The sequence below is a fragment of the Protopterus annectens genome, chromosome 4.part1 (assembly GCF_019279795.1).
Source record: "Protopterus annectens isolate FY-2018-M chromosome 4.part1, PAN1.0, whole genome shotgun sequence".
NCBI lineage: Eukaryota > Metazoa > Chordata > Ceratodontiformes > Protopteridae > Protopterus > Protopterus annectens.
Genome location: NC_056734.1, coordinates 516439127 through 516459448, shown reverse-complemented (window position 1 = coordinate 516459448; position 20322 = coordinate 516439127). Strand labels below are relative to the sequence as shown.

Genomic DNA, 20322 nt, shown 5'->3' with positions numbered 1-20322 from the left:
ATTTCCTTTTGCTATAATCACTGCAACAGAACTATTCCAGTCAGGGTCAAGGCCCACTTTGCAAGGGCCTTGGCTTCATTGATGGCTTTTTGCAAAGAGTTGAACCCTAAAAGTATTGTAGAGGCAGCAGCTTTGTCCTCTATAAATACTTTTAAAAAAGCACTATAAGCTTGATTCCTTCTCAAAGTCTTGATCAGCCTTTGCTAGGACCATACTGCAGGGGCTTCTGGACTCTTCTCTTTCCAGCTCCCAAAATTTGTAAATTATGGTAATCTACCCATATAGCTTAGGCTACTGCAGCAGTGATCAATATAAAGAACATAGTACAGTTGTGTAAGTAAACTTACCATAACAGTAGATATTTGAATGATTACTGCTGCAATAGCTGCTCCCTCCCTCCATCTGCCTTGTTTCTTGGTGTAGTGTTTTTGCTAGGATGCAAACTTTTAATTTTTGTTGCTCCTAGCATTGTCTTTTCAGGACTCAGCTTCCATCTCTTTGTTGGCATGAAAGCTCCGAAGGGCTTGGAGCCCAAACCTTTATTTTCAGTCAGCTCCGTTTGAGCTTATTAACAGTTTGGGTGCGTGGAAGGAGCTCTTAACCTTTGGAAGCTGGCTAGCTGTTATATCCTTGCAGGGTATACCCCATATAGCTTGGTTTACTGCAGCAGTGATCATTCGAACATATAATATTACCATAAGTTTACTTACACAATTGTACTTTCTCAGGTCCCTTACATATTTGATGGATGTTCTCAGGTCCATTACAGATGGGTTATTTGATGAACATTGTCTAGTTTGGCAAGTAAATTATTCCACATTACATTTTGTCATCTGTTGTTATTCTTATTAATCTTCACTGGCCATGTAGTAATTTGCTAATTGGGAAAACAGCTTACTCCAGTCTTGTTCCCTCATTTCAAGTCAGACTCACTCCCTTCATTGACTCTACTCCAAAATATGCAAATGGATATTAAAGACCAATGTGACATTGTTCAATCTCGCCGTTTGTTCTTACACACGGATTCGGAACCGATCACAAGCTCTGCATCTAAGAGAAGCTCGAGACTCAGTATGTATCCCATGATCCTCCCTGCTATCCCTCAGATCTAGTTTGCCGATGCAACAAGATCACGTCGAGAGAGCTCGGGCCAGTAAAAATTTTTTTCTATTTTCTCATCTTTTCATAAGAGTTGTTATATTGCTGTATAGTATTATAGTGTAGAGTGTGTGTGTTTTTTTTCTATCAATAGTTAGTGCTGTTTCCATTACTTATATATATATATATATATATATATATATATATATATATATATATATATATACTATCTATAGCCTTTTTGTGGTATTTAGACCTACCCTTTTCCTGTCAGGGCTCTGACAGTAGTTTGTTAGTGTAAATTAGATAGTTATTACTAGTTGGATTTGCATTTAACTTTGTGTGCTGTGTTTCTATTCATTATACATTATTACAGTAGATAGTGTGTGAATTGTTTGTCTGTTGTTGGACATGTCGGAAAAAGCAAAATCTGGATTTAAGAGGTGTCAGTGTGGACAAAAAATGTCCATCACCGACAATCCTGCTTCCTGCATCTACTGTCTTGGCCCTCTCCACTTGCAGAAAGACTGCTCTATCTGTCATTCCTTTAGTGGAAGGGTCATGATAGAGAGGCACAGGAAGCTGATAGACAGAGGCTTAATCAAGCCAGACTTTTTAGAAGCCTTGGAGAAGGCTGACCAAACTTCTAGGTCTTCGAAGGGGTCGAAGACGTTGAGGGTGTCGGAGCCCAGGTCCTTGGCTCCGAGCACCTCTTCCAGAGTTCATTCACCAGTTCCACAGACCTCGGGGCCGAGCATCAAACGATTACCTTTGATCGAACCCCAGGTCTTGGAACCAGTGTCGGAGCTGCCTCCACCGTCGATTCTTCGATCGGTGCCATCTTCAGCCCCTTCGACCCGTTCTTCCAGGCCTTTATCTGAAACTGACATGGACCATGTCATACAGAAGCTTATGGAGAACACGGCTCTGTCCAAGCTAATTGCGGTTTCATCCCAATTGGTGTCGAAACTGGAAGCCCTCCCTGTGTCTCCGACAGATCCTCCTTCGAGACTTATCCAGTCTTCAGAGCTGGGAGAAGATGAACCGATGATAGTGGAACCCTCGGTGCCGAAGCCTTCCACTGTGCGATCGGCACCGCTGACTTCGATGCCTTCGGAGCCTATGGAGGAGTTGCAGAGCCGACGGTCTCTACCTGGTTTCGGGGCCGAGAGCCGTACCGAATTTTCGGTCCCGACTCTCCCACTCGAAGCCTCGGTGTAGATCAGTTTGGCTCCGTCCTCTGGGTCGGAGCCCCTGGTTCCGGTGTCGGGGAGGCTTCCTGGTTCTTCGGATCTGGAGGAATCCTCGGCCCGAGGGTGGGGGGCTTTTGATCTTATGAGGAAGGTCTTGTCTGAGAAGACATCTATTTCATCAGAGTCATCTTCTCCTTCCCCTAAAGGGCCTCATTCTACTTCTGTACCCATGATCCCTTCCAAGCGTAGAGTTCCAACACCTCAGCTAGCCCCAGAGGGTGTCCCCTGTTCCTCGGAGGCTTCACCAGATGCCCCCTCTGATGAGGTTCCGAGGAAAAGATTGTGCAAGAGGAGGCACATTGATTCCCCGCAGGAATCTCTAACATCTGACACCGATTTGGATGAGGCAGAAGGGTCCCCACGTTCCCCCTCTGAGGATGTCTCATTTGCTGACATCCTGGAGATCTTAATGCAGAGGGGTGATTGGCAGTCACTTGCCCCCACTGAAGATGAATCGGTGTTGCTGAAGGCATTTGGGGCTCAACCTTCTACCTCCTGGGTGACCCCGCCCTTCGACGAGCTAATGGATCTGATAACTCGAAGGGCGTGGGAGACACCAGACACAGTGGAACCAGTGCCTCCGAGACCGAACAAGTACATTACCGCCCCCCAGGACAAGACTTGTCTTACCAAAGGAATCCCAGTCGATGCTATGGTGGTAGCGGCAGCCATGAAAAAGGAAATGTCTGAAGCATCTTCCTCTGTCCATCCTCCTAATAAGGATTCTAGGACTATGGACAGGTATGGGAAGCGCGTTTTTATCTCAGCAACCTTTTCCATCCGTTCACTGAACTACCTGATGCATTTTACGCGACTTCAGAGGGATCTCAATAAAGAGCTGGGAGATACCCTCCAGGGTAACACAGATGCTGCTGTTTCAGACAAAGTGACAGCACAGCTAACCACCCTCACTTCAATAGTCAACTCGTCCATGAGGCTCATCTCATATGCGGCCGAGGGTTCGAGTAGGGCTGCAGCCTCAGCGATTGCTCTACGTAGACAATCCTGGATGTGGCTGTGCTTCTTTGCGGAAGTCTTTAAGTCTTCCTTTGCCAACGCCCCCTTTGATGGTGCCACCTTGTTTGGGCCCAAAGTAAAGGAGACTCTCACTCGGTGCGAGCTAGAAGGTAAGACCGTGTCTGCCGTAGGGGTCCGATTTTCCGCTCCAACCAGACCATACCCCAAAGGGCAAAGAGGCAGAAAAATGTGGTTCCATAAGACTCAGGGATCTTACCAGGCCACACAGAGTGATGCCCCCCCCCCCAGAGGCAGAGGGGGGGAAAGAAATGGAAGACGCCACCCAGGTGGCAGAGGAGGTCTGCAACATCAGGGCGACAGGGATACTGTCCCTGGGAAGCCTTTCCAGAACTCCTGAGTGGAGGCCCGACTATCCTACTCTGGAGGCAGTTGGGGGTCGCTTGGCTTTGTACCCAGAGGCCTGGCTAAACCTTACCTCAGATTCTTGGGTACAAAGTATAATAACCAGAGGATACAACATTCTTTTTATGTCCATTCCCCCCACACAAAAGAGATTTCCGGATTTTCCACCCCATCTGCGAGATCCACCAGCCTTAGAAATTGCAAAGCTGCTTGAAAAAAGAGTCATCCAACCAGTCCCAGTGGACCAGAGAGGGTCCGGAACTTACTCAAGGTTCTTTTTAGTTCCAAAAAAGACAGGGGACTGGAGACCAATATTGGATCTCAGCAAACTCAACTCCTTCATGAGGAAGGAAAAGTTCTGGATGGTCATGCTACAATCGATCCTTCCCTTTATACAGAAAGACGACTGGATGTGCTCGATAGATCTCCAGGACGCATACTACCACATCAAAATGGCCAGAGCATCCAGAGAATATCTGCGCTTCCGGCTGGGGGCCAGTCATTTCCAATTTCGAGCGCTGCCCTTTGGTCTCACCTCAGCCCCCAGGGTGTTCACCAAATGCATGGCAGTAGTAGCGTCTCACCTGAGACGGCTAGGATTCCGGGTGTTTCCATATCTGGATGACTGGCTCCTTACCGCCACCACCGAGCATCATCTTGTACAAGCCAGGGACTACACACTCAGCCTCTGTTCCCATTTAGGACTCTCAATCAACTTCAAAAAGTCTACCTTATCGCCCTCACAGCGTGTCTCATTTATGGGGGCAGAGTTGGATACAACAGCAATGGTGATAAAGCTTCCCCTGATAAGGGTGTCATCTCCCAGGGATCAGATCGCTATTCTCCTGCAGAGCAGAAAAGCCCCTGCCGCCCAAGTGTTGAAAGTCCTAGGCATGATGGCAGCTTCTCTTATTGCAGATGTTCATCGTGTTTCACTGTTGCAGTCATGACTGTAGGGTTCTCCCTTGCCAGCAGGCAGTCCTCGGTCGGCCAGAATCCCAAAGTCTGGGTCCGGCGTTGGCTGCTCAGTCATGCTCCCTGACGTCAGAGCGCCAGGAGTACAAAGCTGACAGCCGACGCCATGTTCTCCAGTCTTTCTTGCCGTGCGGTGATAGCAGTTCGCATTTGCCGGTCGGCTGACTCCTGACAATTTTTTCTAAACATACTTCAGTCTGAAGACTTTCTTCTCCTACTCAAAGCTAAGTACCCCGTTGGGGAAACTTTTTTCTTGCTCCAGTCTGAGGTCAGAAAAAGTTAATAATTGTATTTCTTGTGGGAAGCAAATACCTCATAAGGATTTTCATTCTTACTGTATTCCTTGCTTAGGCCATCACCATGACGTAGCTAGTTGTCAGTTTTGTGCTAAATTCAATCAATGTACGATTAAACGAAGGTACGATTTTGCATTTCATTACTTCGGTAGGTGTTTTAATTACAAAATGTTGTCGGATTCGGTTCCGGCTACCGGAGTTCACAAATGACGCAAGGATAAAGACAGGCCTCCGAGGTCCAAATCGGACGATATTGTACAAGCAGAGCCAGCTTCAGGTTTGGCCATCAGTGAGGTGCTTTTGCAGTCCCTGTCGTCAGCCATTTCGGAACCGATGGCCGAAACGAACTCCCATGAGGAGCCAACTAGGACTTTGCATATTTCAGTTGCAGGACCTTCGGACAATGCTCCTTCGGATGGGTCCAGAGCTGCTGTGCAGGTACCGGCTTCCGAAGGGGTTTTCAGGCCTACTCAGCTTCTAATAAAGGCAAAGGCAAAGACTCCTTCCAAATCAAAGACTCCAGCCCAGGCCTCTTCTGATCCGGCACCTAAGTCTCAGAAACAATTACTTAAGATGGCGGAGGACTTACTTACTATGATTAGGGGTTCACATCCCCCTCCAGATAAAAGGCCAAGGCAGGAAGTGTATTATGACTCCTCTGATCAGGCTTCTGTTTCTTCAGTTTCTTCTTCTGACCAGGAATATTCTTTCCCTCCTTATGAGGATTCTGATGCTGAGGAATCCATTCCTTCAGCTTCTCCCCCTGAGGATTTCTCTTTTGGGGAAACTTTACATGAAATGAGGGAACATTTTCACTGGGAAGGACAGGACTACTCGGAATCTAAGAAAAGACTTAGGGATTTTCTTCTTCTTCCCCAACATAGACCCCTGGCTATCCCCCCTATTTTGGATATTGTGGATGATGCTTTTTCGGAGGCTAACTTAACTCCTGACTCTTTTCCTCCAGCTCCTGTTAAGCCAGACAGATATTATAGGGTTCCTGATTCCCACCAGTTTTTATACAAGAATCCTACTGCTGATCCTGAAACCATTTCTCAGGGTCCTAAGGGGGATAAGGCCACTTCTGCTAAAAACCCCATTCCCACTGAGAAGGATTCCAGATCTTTAGAAAGATGGGGCAAAAAAGTGTACACTTCTGCTACTTTATCTATTAGGGCTTTAAACTGTCAATTTCATATGCTGAAATACCAGCAATTTCTTCTGTATGTTTTGAAACAAAAGCTAGCTTCCATTTCCGCCTGTGCAGATGATAAGGAATTACATGATTTAATGCATGCCACTGAACAAGTTGGGAAGCATGGTTTACACTGTGGATTTGATGCCTTGGAGGCTTCTTGTAGGGCTGCTGCCTCTGGTACAGTCATTAGAAGGCATGCCTGGTTAAAGGAACAAAACTTGCCAGATCAAGTAAAAGCTTAGTTATTGGATGCTCCTGTTGAGCATAATGTTTTGTTTGGACCTAAGGCTGAAGAGGTGATAAAGAAGATGGAGGACAAGGCAAAATCCATGCAAACGGTTAAAGATTTCTTGCAAGTACAGCCACCCAGATTTAGTAGGAATTGGCCTACAAAAAATTGGTCCTTTCCCAATTCAGACAGGCCTCAGAGGGGTAGATACAGACGCTCCCGAGGAAGGCCTCAAACGCAAGCCTCTTATAGACCAAGACAGTGGACTACTTCCACCCCTAGGGGAGGAGAGGACAGGTCGCAAGCTCATAGAAAACAGGCTCAATGACTCCCTCTGTTGGGCTACAGGAACTTCTTGCCTGGAAGCCCCTCTCGGAGAAAAATTTTCTCTTTTTCACCTAAATTGGACTCATATAACCCAAGACAAGTGGGTTCTGGATGTGGTTTCAAGAGGTTACAAATTCCATTTTCATACCCTACCAAGACCAAGTGGATGGCCGGATCTTCCAAAACATCAGTGGTTAGAGGGCTTAAACCAGGTGGAAACTCTCTTGGCTATGAAAGCCATAGAACTGGTTCCACTTTCAGAGATGGGACAAGGTTTTTACTCAAGGCTCTTTCTAGTCCCAGAAAGCAAAATTCATGGAGACCCATTCTGGATCTGTCAGTCTTGAACACTTTTCTCGAAATACCAAAATTCAAGATGCTTGCTCTACAGCAGCTACTTCCAATGCTGACCAAAAATGCATGGATGGTAACTCTGGATTTAAAGGAGGCATATTTACACATTCCCATCAGGCAGGAATGCAGAAAATACCTCAGGTTCAAGGCCGGATCGAGGCACTATCAATTCTCTGCACTGCCCTTTGGATTGTCTACTGCGCCCAGGGTCTTCACCAAATGCCTGGCTCCAGTAGTAGCTTATTGCAGACTCAAGGGAATTCAAATTTACCCTTATCTGGACGACTGTCTTATTCAGGCAGACAGCAAGGATGTCTTACTCCAGCATCTAGAATTTGTTCAGAATCTTTTCAAGTTCCTGGGATTCACTGTAAACATAAAAAAGTCAAATTTGATACCCTCACAACAGATAACCTTTCTGGGTGCTCTTCTAAACACAACAACCCAGATGGCATTTCTGACATCCGAAAAACAATTACAGCTGGCTTCAACTTTCAAAACCTTGGCAACTTTAACTCAGCTATCTGCAAGGAAATTCCTGCAGGCTTTGGGTTACATGGCCTCCTGCATCCTTCTCGTACCATATGCAAGACTACATATGAGGAAAATACAGTGGTACCTAAAAAGTGTATGGTCTCAGCATTGCCACAGTTTAGGCATACAGATCACCGTCCTGCCTTGTCTTCAAAAGGAATTTCTTTGGTGGTCCAAGGCATGTACTCTAAACATAGGAAAACCTTTCAGTCTGCCTCCAGCCACTCAGATACTAACCACGGACGCTTCAGATTATGCATGGGGAGCCCATTTTCAGGGCAACTGTCTGCAGGGCCTTTGGACATAGGATCAGAAGCACCTGCATATCAGTTTAAAGGAAATGTTAGCTGTTCAGAATGCTCTATGGGCTTTCAGGAATCTTCTACATCCAGGACAGCTACTGATATGGACAGACAACACCACAGTTATGTGGTACATAAACAAGCAAGGGGGATCTCATTCCTATCCCCTTTGCAGACTAGGCATGATTCTATGAAGCACAGCTCTAGCTTGCAAACTGGACCTACAAGCTCAGTTTCTACCAGGGAAGCAAAACTTCCTGGCAGACAGTCTGAGCAGAAACCTGTCGGACCCACACAAATGGATGCTGGACACCGAAATATTCAGGATGATTACAGCAGTCTGGGGATGTCCTCACATAGACCTCTTTGCATCCCACCTCAATCATCAACTACAGATTTTTTGCACCAGGACATTCCACGAACTAGCTTGGAAAGTGGATGCACTATCATTCAGTTGGAGAAACCTCTCGGGGTATGCCTTCCCGCCTCTACCTCTTCTTCCATGGGTGTTATTAAAGATCAAACAGGACAAGCCCAAGATGATAATTTTGCTGGCCCCAAATTGGCCACGACAGTTTTGGTACCCAACACTGAAAAACCTTTGTCTGGAGCCCCCTTGGGTATTACCACAGACTCCAAACCTTCTGTTCCAACACCAGGGTCAGGTTCTGCACACCCATGTCAAAACTCTCAGCCTGGCGGCTTGGTTAATCCAGGGTCTTTGATTCATTCTCTCCTACCCAAGCAGGTTATGGATGTCATTTTAGAAGCCAGACGTCCTAGCACTAGAAAATCTTATGCAGGAAAATGGAAAAGATTTTGCTCCTGGATGCAGGCTCAGGATTCAGATCCTCTTATTCCTAACATTCCTCTGATTTTACTTTACCTGACAGACCTCTTACATAAGGGTCTCTCTTTCTCTTCCATAAAGATCCATGCCTCTGCTATTTCTGCTCATTATAATACAGACCCTCCAATCTTTTCCCATCAGCTCATGAGACAGTTTCTCAGAGGAGCTAAGAACTTAAGGCCCCCTAGATCTCCACCCATTCCTGCTTGGGATCTCAACTATGTTTTGGAAAAACTCACCTTACCTCCTTTTGAGCCTGCTGCCACATCTGACATCAAGTTTTTATCTTGGAAGACAGCCATCCTGTTAGCTCTTACCTCTGCCAGGAGAGTTTTGGAGTTGCAAGCTCTCATGGCTGTGGAACCTTATATTATTTTTCATCAAGACAGGGTGTCTTTAAGGACTAATCCTACTTTCATGCCTAAGGTGGTTTCCAAAGTGGCTTTAAATCAAACTATTCACTTGCCAACTTTTTTCCCCACTCCTCAAAATAAAGGGGAAAGGATCTTACATTCCTTGGATGTACACAGACAACTATGTTTTTACCTGGACAGAACCAAGGACATCAGGAAATCAGAGCAATTGTTTGTTTCTTATGCTTCAAGTTCCCAAAGTAAAGCCATTTCAAAACAGACCATTTCTAAATGGATTGCTCATGGAATCAGATTTTGCTATTCACACCATGGAAAGCAAATCCCAGGAGTATAAGGACTCACTCTACCAGAGCTGCTGCCACTTCAGCTGCCTTCCTCAGGGGAGTTCCTACCAAAGACATTTTGGAAGCTGCAACTTGGAGTTCAGTGCATACTTTTTCCAAGCACTACAATCTACCTCTTTACTCTAAGTCTAGGGCAGGCTTTGCTTCTGCTGTCTTGCAGGGCCTTTTAGCCGCCCCCTCTACTTTATGACCACCTCCCTTTTATTCTGCTTTGGGATTCAACCCTACAGTCATGACTGCAACAGTGAAACACGATGAACATAGTACAGTTGTGTACACTTACCATAAATGTAGATGTTCGAGTGTCTTCACTGTTGCAGTCTGGGTTACTCTCCCTCCTGTCCCCTCTTATTTTTTCTTTTGTGTGGTTCCCTTCTTCAGCCTTCTTTTGAGGTGTATTTGCAAAGGGTATGGGATCTTACTCATTTCGGAACACCTGACATCTGGGGCAAGAAAAACTGGAGAACATGGCGTCGGCTGTCAGCTTTGTACTCCTGGCGATCTGACGTCAGGGAGCATGACTGAGCAGCCGACGCCGAACCCAGACTTTGGGATTCTGGCCGACCGAGGACTGCCTGCCGGCAAGGGAGAACCCTACAGTCATGACTGCAACAGTGAAGACACTCGAACATCTACATTTATGGTAAGTGTACACAACTGTACTTTCCTCTGGGCAGGATGCACATGAGGGTCCTACAGTGGCTGCTCTTCCCACAGTGGTCGTTCCAGAAACTCCCTTTGTCACACAACATATTGATCACGGAGTCTTACAAACGGGATCTTCAATGGTGGATGGACAGTCAAGATCTGACAATAGGTCACCCCTTTGTCCTGCCCAGCCCTACAGCCACCATAACTACGGATGCTTCCCTGATGGGGTGGGGGTGGGGGGCTTTTTCAGGGGGCAACAGTCCAAGGAGAATAGTCCAAAACAGAGTACAATCTGCACATCAATGTCCTGGAGTTGAGAGCAGTGTTTCTGGCGTTGCAACACTTTCATGAATTCTTGCCTCTGGGAACAATAGCAGTTCAGATGGACAATATGTCAGTGGTCTGGTACATAAACAAGCAAGGCGGAACCAGGTCTTACCCGTTATGCAGAGAGGCCCTGAGAATTTGGCAATGGGCTGCGTCCATGGGTTGCTTTCTGATAACAACGCACATCCCGGGGTCATCCAATGTCATTGCAGACAGGCTGAGCAGAGCCATCCTGTTACCACATGAATGGTCCCTGAAAATTCAAGTGGCGGAATAGATTTTCCACAGATGGGGCCAGCCTTGCTGCGATCTATTTGCATCCCCTTTGAATGCCAAATGCAGAAGCTACTTTGCTCTACTTCCCCCTCCGGGGAGTGTCCCCAGGGATGCTCTAGTGCACGATTGGCCCCCTGGGTCTCCTGTATGCATTTCTCCCTGTTCCTTTGATACCCAAATTTCTTCAGAAAGCCAGGGACCTGGAAAGGACGATCATCCTGATAGCACCGTTCCGGCCTCGACAGATCTGGTTTCCCTTCCTTCGATCCCATCAGATAGAGGAACCTTGGATTCTGGACCCAGTGCCAGACCTATTGACTCACTCATCGGGAGTTCCTCATCCATCCTTTCAATCCCTCAAATTGACAGCTTGGCTGCTCCACTTCCCTGTTTAGCCAGGTCAAACCTTTTGTCCTCTGCAGTACAACACATTCTAATTTCTGCTCATAAAGCCTCCACCAGAAAGCTATACAGGAGCAAATGGATGCACTTTGTGTGTTGGGCATCAGATCACAGTATTGATCCTCTGGTTGCCCCGATACACACAATTTTGGAATTCTTATCCATCCTTTTTCATGAAGGGGCTTCTACATCCACCATAAGAGTACATTTAGCAGGAATATCTAACTTCCATGTAGGTGAAGGTGGGTCCACTATTATATCCCACAGGCTTTGTAAGGCCTTCATGAAGGGTACTTTCCACCTTTAGCACAAAACCAACAAACCGTGAACCAGTGACACCAGTACAATTGTTTAAAACTTACTTTACTGAATAAATGAATAAACCACAGAATAACTTAAGCGCTTTTCGTCAGGTCAAGTACCTGACTTCTTCAGAGAATTCACACACTTCTGACAAACATTTGCAGTTATATAGTGATTAGAAACTGAGAACCTGCTTTGCATCATTAATCAATTAAAAATTATTAAAGGGCGAGTGACCAAATAACTAAGTATACATAACAATTAATATAAAAAATTAAGATATAATATATAGAGTGTACATAGTACATAAATACAAGCCACTGACCATAAACAATACTCATTGTTGTAAACCTTCACGAGCACAGAACTGTGATAGTACAAAGAAGTACTGTTCATCTTTGTAAACTCTTTAATTTCAACAGACTAGAAATTGAGCAAGTGTCATTTATGCCTGGATGACAGTAGGCATACAGCCTTACTTGCCATAATAATTCAGCTTCTTCTAACTGTACAGATCTCGGACCACCCCTCTGGTTAACTGGAATATGATCTATAGCAGTAAATTTAAAACTGAGATTAGAATTAATGACAGCATGTTTGGCTAGAGCATTTTCCATTTTTGATGTCTTAATTGCGTATAGATGCTCATATATACGCTCTCTCAGTCTTCTAATGGTTTTCCCAATATAGAAGGCCGGACATTGTTTGCATCTAGCTAAGTAAATCACGTAACATGAGTTACAGTTTAATTTAAAATCTATTTTGTATGTACAATTATTAATACAAAATTGTGTACCTTCTTCAATATATTTACAGTAATTACAATTCTGACATTTATGCATTCCTACATTCAACCTGTGGCACGTTTTCTTAAACTCCAAAATACTTTTTAAGTTTCTTCCTTTCTTATATACAATCTTGGGGCTAGGGCCTATTTTATTGTAAATGTCTGGGTATGCTCTAAAAAGTTCCCAATTCTTGAATATAATGTCTATGCATGATCTGCTATCTTTACTAAACGTTGTAATAAAGGTTGGTTTACAATTCTCGTCAACCGATGTTACAAGTGGTGACATTGAATTTGCTGGTATATCAAGCCCGTCAGTCCCATCAATGTCGTCAGTCACACTAATTCGTGTGTTGACAAAGGGGCCTGTAAAAGAGTTACTAACGTTGTTAGTAGTAACTGGTAGTAGTGGGTGATAAATATGTTGGCATCTTTTATCAATAACTTCTTGTATTAATTCATCCAATAAATCGATGGGGTATCCACATGCCAAGAACATATTCTTTAATGTTGAGCATTCAGCGTAGAAATCGCTGTCCAACGAAACCATTCTAGCAGCACGGACCAGCTGCCCTTTAACAACAGATCTTTTTTGAAAAAATGGGTGGCAGCTGGTGAAGTGCAAGAATGTGTTCGAATATGTTTCTTTCCGATGGATTTTAGCAGTAAAACAATTAAGTGTCAAATCCTTGCTCAGCATTACGTCTAAGTAGGCAATATTCTCTGTTGAGAATGTGTGGGTGAACTGTAAGAATGTGGTACTTTGATTAAAGTATTGGACCATCTTTCCTACTTCACACTCACCTGCCCTCACAAGTATAAAGATGTCATCTAGGAACCTAGTGTATAGTAGAAATGATTCAAAGTATGGGTTTTGCTGTGAAAAAACATAATGGGACTCCCAATAGGCCATAACCAGATTGGCTATACTGCCGCCACATGGGGATCCCATAGCGACACCTACTTTTTGTTTATAAAATTCGTCCCCAAAAATAAAAAAATTATAGGACAAAATTAGATCGCCCAACAGGGTGACTAAATAAGTCTCCAGGTACTTTCCACCTTTGCCCACCCGTTCGAGAACCAGTTTTCCCATGGAACCTAAACTTGATGTTGTCCCAGCTTATGCTAGCACCCTTCGAACCTGCTTCATTGTGTCCACTGAAGTTCTTGTCATGGAAGACCCTTTTTCTTATTGCTGTTACCTCAGCTCAAAGAATTTCGGAGCTTTAAGCCTTGTCAGTGAGACCACCTTACATGATTTTCCATCCAGACAGTTTCCTTACGCACAAACCGTCGTTTCTCCCCAAAGTTTGTTTGTTGTTAAATATTAACCAATCTATAGAACTCCCTAAATTTTTCAAAAAACATTCAAATAAATTGGAATACATGTTGCACAAATTGGATGTACATAGGCAACTAAGATTTTACCTAGACAGAACTAAAGCTTGCAGGAAATCTGATCAGCTATTTGTGTCATTCGCAGACAGTAGGAAAGGCATGCCGGTTTCAAAGGGTACCTTATCCAAGTGGCTATCGGAGTGCATCAATTTTGTTCATTCAGCTGCTAATCAACGACTTCCTTTCAAGCCTAAGGCTCATTCTACTAGGGCCATTTTCACTTCCTTAGCCCATGTGGCTCGCTTACCGTTGGACACTATTTGTGCAGCAGCAACGTGGGCAAAGCCTCATACATTTATCACACATTATAAGGTGGACAAGGCCTCTAAAGACAGGACTTCCTTTGGTTCCACTGTGCTCAGGAACGTTCTTCCGTGAGTCACCCAGGGTTACGGAGCTAGGGACATTTCCTGTGTGTAAGAACAAACGGCGAGATTGAACAATGTCACATAAAGAAGTTATGTCTTAACATAACATTCCATGTGCATTGTTCATCTTGCCTTTGTTCTTACATTCCCTCCCTCCTTCCCCACCACATTCTGGAAGAACTGGTATGACTAGGGTTTGATTGGTCTATTCCTAAATGACTTACAATTTCCTTTCATTGCTAGGTTACATTCCATCTTTACACATATATGTGTTGTTGTTCTAATCTCTCATGGTTTGATGTGTGATTGCGTATGCGTTAGACGCACTTGGTATTGGAGCGAAATAGTTTCTTGCAAACTAGATCTGAGGGATAGCATGGAGGATCATGGGATACATACTGAGTCTCGAGCTTCTCTTAGATGCAGAGTTTGTGATGCGGCCGACTCGGAGCCGAGGATCGGCTACGAACCCGTGTGTAAGAACAAAGGCGAGATGAACAATGCGCATGGAACGTTATGGTAAGACATAACTTCTTTATGTCTGGTTTTAGTAAAATGCATGTGTGAGTCAGACAGAGACTAATGAATGTTTATGCTGTGTACTTTTTAAATTTTCTGTAATGTGTATTTAGTGAAGATCTCCCAACATGTTTTTTTTATATATTGTTAACTGTAGTCTAACTTGACAGTGTCTTTGTGCTGTATGTTTGTGATTACATTACATTCTTCTTCCTTGTTGTTTTATTTTATCTCTGTCCTACCCAGGTCATGGCCAAGAAGAGGTCTTCAGATCAGTTCAGACCAGTTCATTCACCTAGTTATCAACAGAATAAGAAAAATGGCTATAGTAATTTTTTAAGAGAGCTTGGGAAAGCTATTTGAAAATGCATTGCAGAATGCCTTTTCATTTCCCAGAGCAGCATGCAAGTCTCAAACTTGCAGAAAAAATACACATCCATACTGCAATGATTAAAAATGTCCTGCCATTGTAATTTTTTTTTCCTGACAGGCTATGGAAGATGAGCATCATGACCACTGGTCTAATGAACTTCTGAAGAACACAGGAATCCCTAACATTATGCATGATGATGTACCCAGCAAACCACAAAGATTCTACACCTGCCAGTTCAAAAACAGCAAGCGAGAAAGGTAAGAAAGTGCACATGCTCCCTGTGTCATACAAAGTATCATCCATATCCACTGTACCTCTTCTAGCTTCTTCTAGAAGTATATTTTACAGAGATGTAGATAAGACACACCACATCGGCTGTAAAATGTACTTTGTTTACTGCACGTGTTTCTGTTTTTTGCTTTATCTGTTATTATATCTGGTATCTGACAGCAGAACTTTACTCCTGTGACTCAGTGAAGTGTGAAAGAGTTGTTACGGTTACAGCTCTGTCAGCTGGTGAAGCAGACAGAGGCTTGTATCGGGAGCAGTCTGAAACTTAATGTACTGCAATAACAGATGCTATGCTTATGCATTTACATATACATTATACAAAGAAACCAGCAGAAGAGACTGTGAATCTGACTAGTCTGTTTGAATGTTTCAGTTATCTAAAGTCAGTTACCTGCTCATTTTCCATCTTACCCACCTCAATCATCTTAGTCCATTTTCCCCAGTCTAGTAATTAATTTCACTTGTCTACTACCCTCCTTATGAACAGTAATTTATTATATCAAGGTTATATTATGTCCACTTGACCTGTCAGTCATGCACCCCACTCTGCCTTTCCTTACTAATGTAATTCTATGACATTTTCCCACTAATGCCTTGTATACTCCTGTCATACACCCTGTTTCTTGTCTTTTCTAAGGAAAAGAGGTTGAGTTACTGTGGTCTTTCTGTGTTATTCTTCCAATATAATCTCACCATTCTAGTTGTTTTTCTTTATAACTGCTCCAGTACTGTGATATTTCTGTCCAGTACATTCTCCAGAACCAGATGCAATACTCAAATTGTGACCTAACTGACGCCTGATAAAGGATATGATTACCATCCCATCTGTGTGTGTCTGTGTTTTAAGTTTTCTGTAGTGCTAACCCCCAGATCCTTTTCTTGTTCTGCCTTTTTTAGTCTGACCCCTCCCATTGCATATTTATCCCCAAAGTTGTTACTCCTCATGAGTAGTACTATAGTCTTGGAATGGCTCAAGTGACGCTGTTATTACTTAGACCATGTCTTTAATCTTCTTATGTCTCTCCTCATGCTTGCTGTGTCTTACCCATCACTACCACAATTGAACAAAGTGTCATCTCTAAAGAGGGAGTGAACCAGATGTTAATCATTAGATCACTGTTGCAGTAATGCTGACGAATGGAATGTAACTTAGCAAGGTCACTGAACATCCAGCCAGAATACCAAAACTTAGACACTTCTTCCTTACATGCTGTACTTCTGTCCTCAGAGCTAAGCATGTGGACTACATACTGATACTTATAGGATGTACAAATGTGAAATTCCTCAGAGCTTTCTGCTGCCTGTCTAGGAAACAAGACTGTCTGTGGCTCAGTCTGTCACCTGTAGGAGAGGGTCCAGATGAGAACCTTCTTCATTTTTGATATTTCTACCTTCAGAGTTTTATTCGTATCATCTTAAAGAGGGAAATGTTTCTGTGAAAGACACATTTCATATTAGGATAGATATACCCAGTGTCTTTTCTGCTTAGGACCTGATTATAATGTCAAGGACTGCTCTAATTGTCATGCTTTTGTCCCGAACATCCTCAGAAGCCATCTGTCTTCTTTGAAACTCTATGTAGAAAATAAGCACTTACAGGCTGCAGAGCAGACCATTATGTCATCAAAAGCATGTGCCTCGGATGTACCTTCACAGCCTAAAAAGGAAGCTAAAAACAAAAAAATGTTACTTTGCTTCTTTCTTCAGGTCAGATTTGGACATCTGTGTTGAAGGTGTTGATAAACCAATAGATTGTCTGACCGCTGAGCCTATCCTCACTCTCACCACCTCATTGGGGGTCAGTATGGAGTAGCCTCCTGGCACATCCTGTCCATTCTGTCAGACAGCTGTTAATGCCATGAAGGAGAAACCCAGGCTTGTGATCTCTGAGGGCTGGATTGTGTTCCTCTTTCACTCAGTCACCAGCTTCCTCTACAGTGCAGAGCCTGTGGTCACTACATCTGACCCCAATATAGCAGGAGCTCTGCCACAAGGGCCAACTCCCTAACATTTTCACTGAGAATTTTGTCTTTGTACAATAGTCTGTGGTCACTACATCAGACCCCGATACTGCATATGTTCTGCCACAAGGACCAACTCCTAAATGTTTTCATTGAGAATTTTGTCTTTGTACAATGTAAGTAAATTTAACTTATAGAACCATGCTGTGTATTAACTTCATCTAGTCAAATTTCTGCCTACCTGTGCTGGAAATTGGCTTTAACATACCCATGAAAGAGTAGTCCTTGCATTCAAAGGACCACTTACAAAGTTGGTCACTATCATTTCTCTTGGCCAGTAGATTACACTGTGTATGCCAATTGCTTTGTCTTCCTGGCTGGCAGGATTCTACATTCAAGAAATGAAAGAAAACCTGTTCTACTTTGTACCTTTCTGTTAATTGCTTTGTATTGGCTATAAATTGATTATTCTCTGTTATAATTTGATCTTTTTTCCTTCTTGATCCCTACTTCCCTACTACCTGCCAACTATAACATACAGATCCCTTTACTTAATCATGCTATTCCTCAGCTTATCCTTTATTCTTCTCCTGCTACTGGGCCATCTCTCGTCTTACCATGATTCTATAATAGCTCTCAATATATCTCCAACTCTGTGCCAACCACCTATTCATACTTCCTCCGTACATTCTCTACATATTGCACCAAACCTATTGAATTATTGTCCTCTTCTTTTCTCCAAATATAGACTGATTACAATTTCATTTCAAAATAAAGCAAATTAAGTGGAGAAATACTCTCCTAAAAACAAATATCAATAATTGCCCAATATACTAAAGTCCTTTCAGGAGGAGATATTCACAATAATCCTGGCCCTAACCTATCACAATGAACATCAAGACAATTCTCTTCCACACACTACTCTAACCCTGCAACACTCAACCCCCACCGCCAGTAATCTAACCTTTGCTGCCAAAAGTGTTAGTAGCATAAGAAATAAAATTGCTGAGCTACATGCCTCCAATACCCAACATAAGTCTGAAATTCTCTCTGTAACTGAAAATTGGCTTAAACCCAGCATGCACAACTCTAAAATTACACCTCCTGGCTATATCAACTGTATTGACCGTATAAAGAGGAGGGGTGATAGTATTGCTTTAATATTTCCCAAGAACTACCACATTGCCTCTTACAGCAAACTAATACCATTCAGTTAAGCAGAGCTTCTTATAACTTTCCTGAAATTAAACAATTATAAACAAATATGTATTACTGTCCTGTACATCCCTTCTGGTGACAATATGGCTATACTGGAAGATATCCTTCACTGGATATCTATTGCAATTCCACAAGAAATACTACTATTACGTGATGTGAATGTCAGTAGGTTTGATATAAACTCTAACTCCCATACATCTACTGTGAACTTGTTTGGTTTCACACAACTAATTAATAGCCAGACACATTATAGCAAGACAGTAAATTACCTATTACTCTGGATCCTAGTATCTGACCTTAGCAAATACACCACCTTAGGCAGAATGTCTGACTGTCTCAGTGATCATCTCCCAATCAATACAACCAGACATCTCACACAACCACTTAAACAGCATGTTTGTAAAACAGCACACAATCCTTCTAAGTTTAAAACAGAAATGTTTATTGCCACCCTATCATCTGTTAACTGGAACTTCCTAAACATCCTCCCTTTAGATGATTCTGTAAATAAATTTAGTACAGTTTCCTGAATATCATAAATAGCCTTGCACCTCTTAGAAGGAACAGACTAAAAATAGTGCAATTTGGCTATCCTAAAAGAGTAGAACGCTAATGCAGGAGAGAGAAAAAGCATGGAAAAAATGGCTAAAATAGAAAACACCACAGTACCTTGAAAACTTCAAAATGCTTTGCAGTCATACTAAAAAGCAAATTAATGAAGACAAAAAATATACTATAATAACTTTCAGAATAACAGTAAATACAACCCTAAATAATTTTGGAAAGCCATTTAAAAATCTTGCACCCTGGCCATAAATTCAACCCTAAATCCTTTCCCAATAACTTTTCATGCAAAACAGCAATACAGTTCAACTCTTTTTCATAGATAGTATAGCATCTCTAATCAAAGATTCACTAACATTTAATCCTAATCCTATCCAACAGCCACATATCACCACATCCACTTTCACCTTCCAACCTGTGCCCACATCCTATATGAAACTACTTTTAAACAAACTCAAGCCATGTTCTTCTTCAGCTCATGACCTTCCAAGTGAGTACCTTAAAATAGCAGCCGATAGTATAGCCTACCCTGTCTCAGTATTTATAAATAGGTCAATCCAAGAATTCCTCATTCCTTCTCTCTGGAAAAAGTCACACATTATCCTTCTACACAAAGGAGGAAATTCAACAGACATTACTAACTTTAGACCTAAAGCAATCTTATCACCTTCTCCAAAATACTTGAAAAAGATATTCAAAAACAATTGCTAAACTCTGTCTTGTGGGAAGATCTCCTTTCCCGTACACAAGATGGCTTCCATCATTCCCATAGTACTAACACTGCACTTCTAATCTATATAGATACTGTCAGTAAAGCTAGAGATAACAACAAACTAGTCTCCTCTTTAGACTTTTGTAAAGCCTTCAACACAGTTAGGCATAGCAAACTTCTACTTCAGATATCCTTATTAGGTCTGTCCCAGGCCACCCTTATATGGTTCAAAAGCTACCTATGCATCAGTCACTCTATCCTCTCTCCATACCTCCCAGTTACCACTGGTGTACCACAAGACTCTGTCCTTGAGCCTGTCCTCTTTAACATTGTCACCAACACCCTCCACATATCCACAAAACAGGCCTTACTAATGCAGTACACAGATGATTCCACACTCATTTGCACATTTGACAATATAGTATACCTCCAAAAAATTACTCAAGAACTTTAACAGCAACTGAGATATGACTTTTTAATTCACAACTCATGCTTAACTTTAAAAAAAAAATACTACATTTCCCCCCAAATCCCTCTCTCATGCAAAAAGAAAATTTAAAGTCCTGTCTCTTGTTAATACAACAATTGAAGTCACCTCTCATAGCAGATTATTAAGGATGATAGTGGATGATAATCTTAAATTCGACCAGCATAT

At 42.8% G+C, this 20322-nt stretch overlaps 1 protein-coding gene across 1 annotated transcript in view; it reads left to right on the top strand.

Moving 5' to 3' along the window:
- Positions 1-20322, top strand: part of ANO7 (anoctamin 7) — a 1683969-nt gene that overhangs the window by 577306 nt on the left and 1086341 nt on the right. Inside the window, exon 6 of the mRNA XM_044070329.1 lies at positions 15039-15178. Within this exon, the coding sequence (XP_043926264.1) occupies positions 15039-15178 (140 nt within the window). The remainder of the gene's footprint in view (positions 1-15038; positions 15179-20322) is intronic.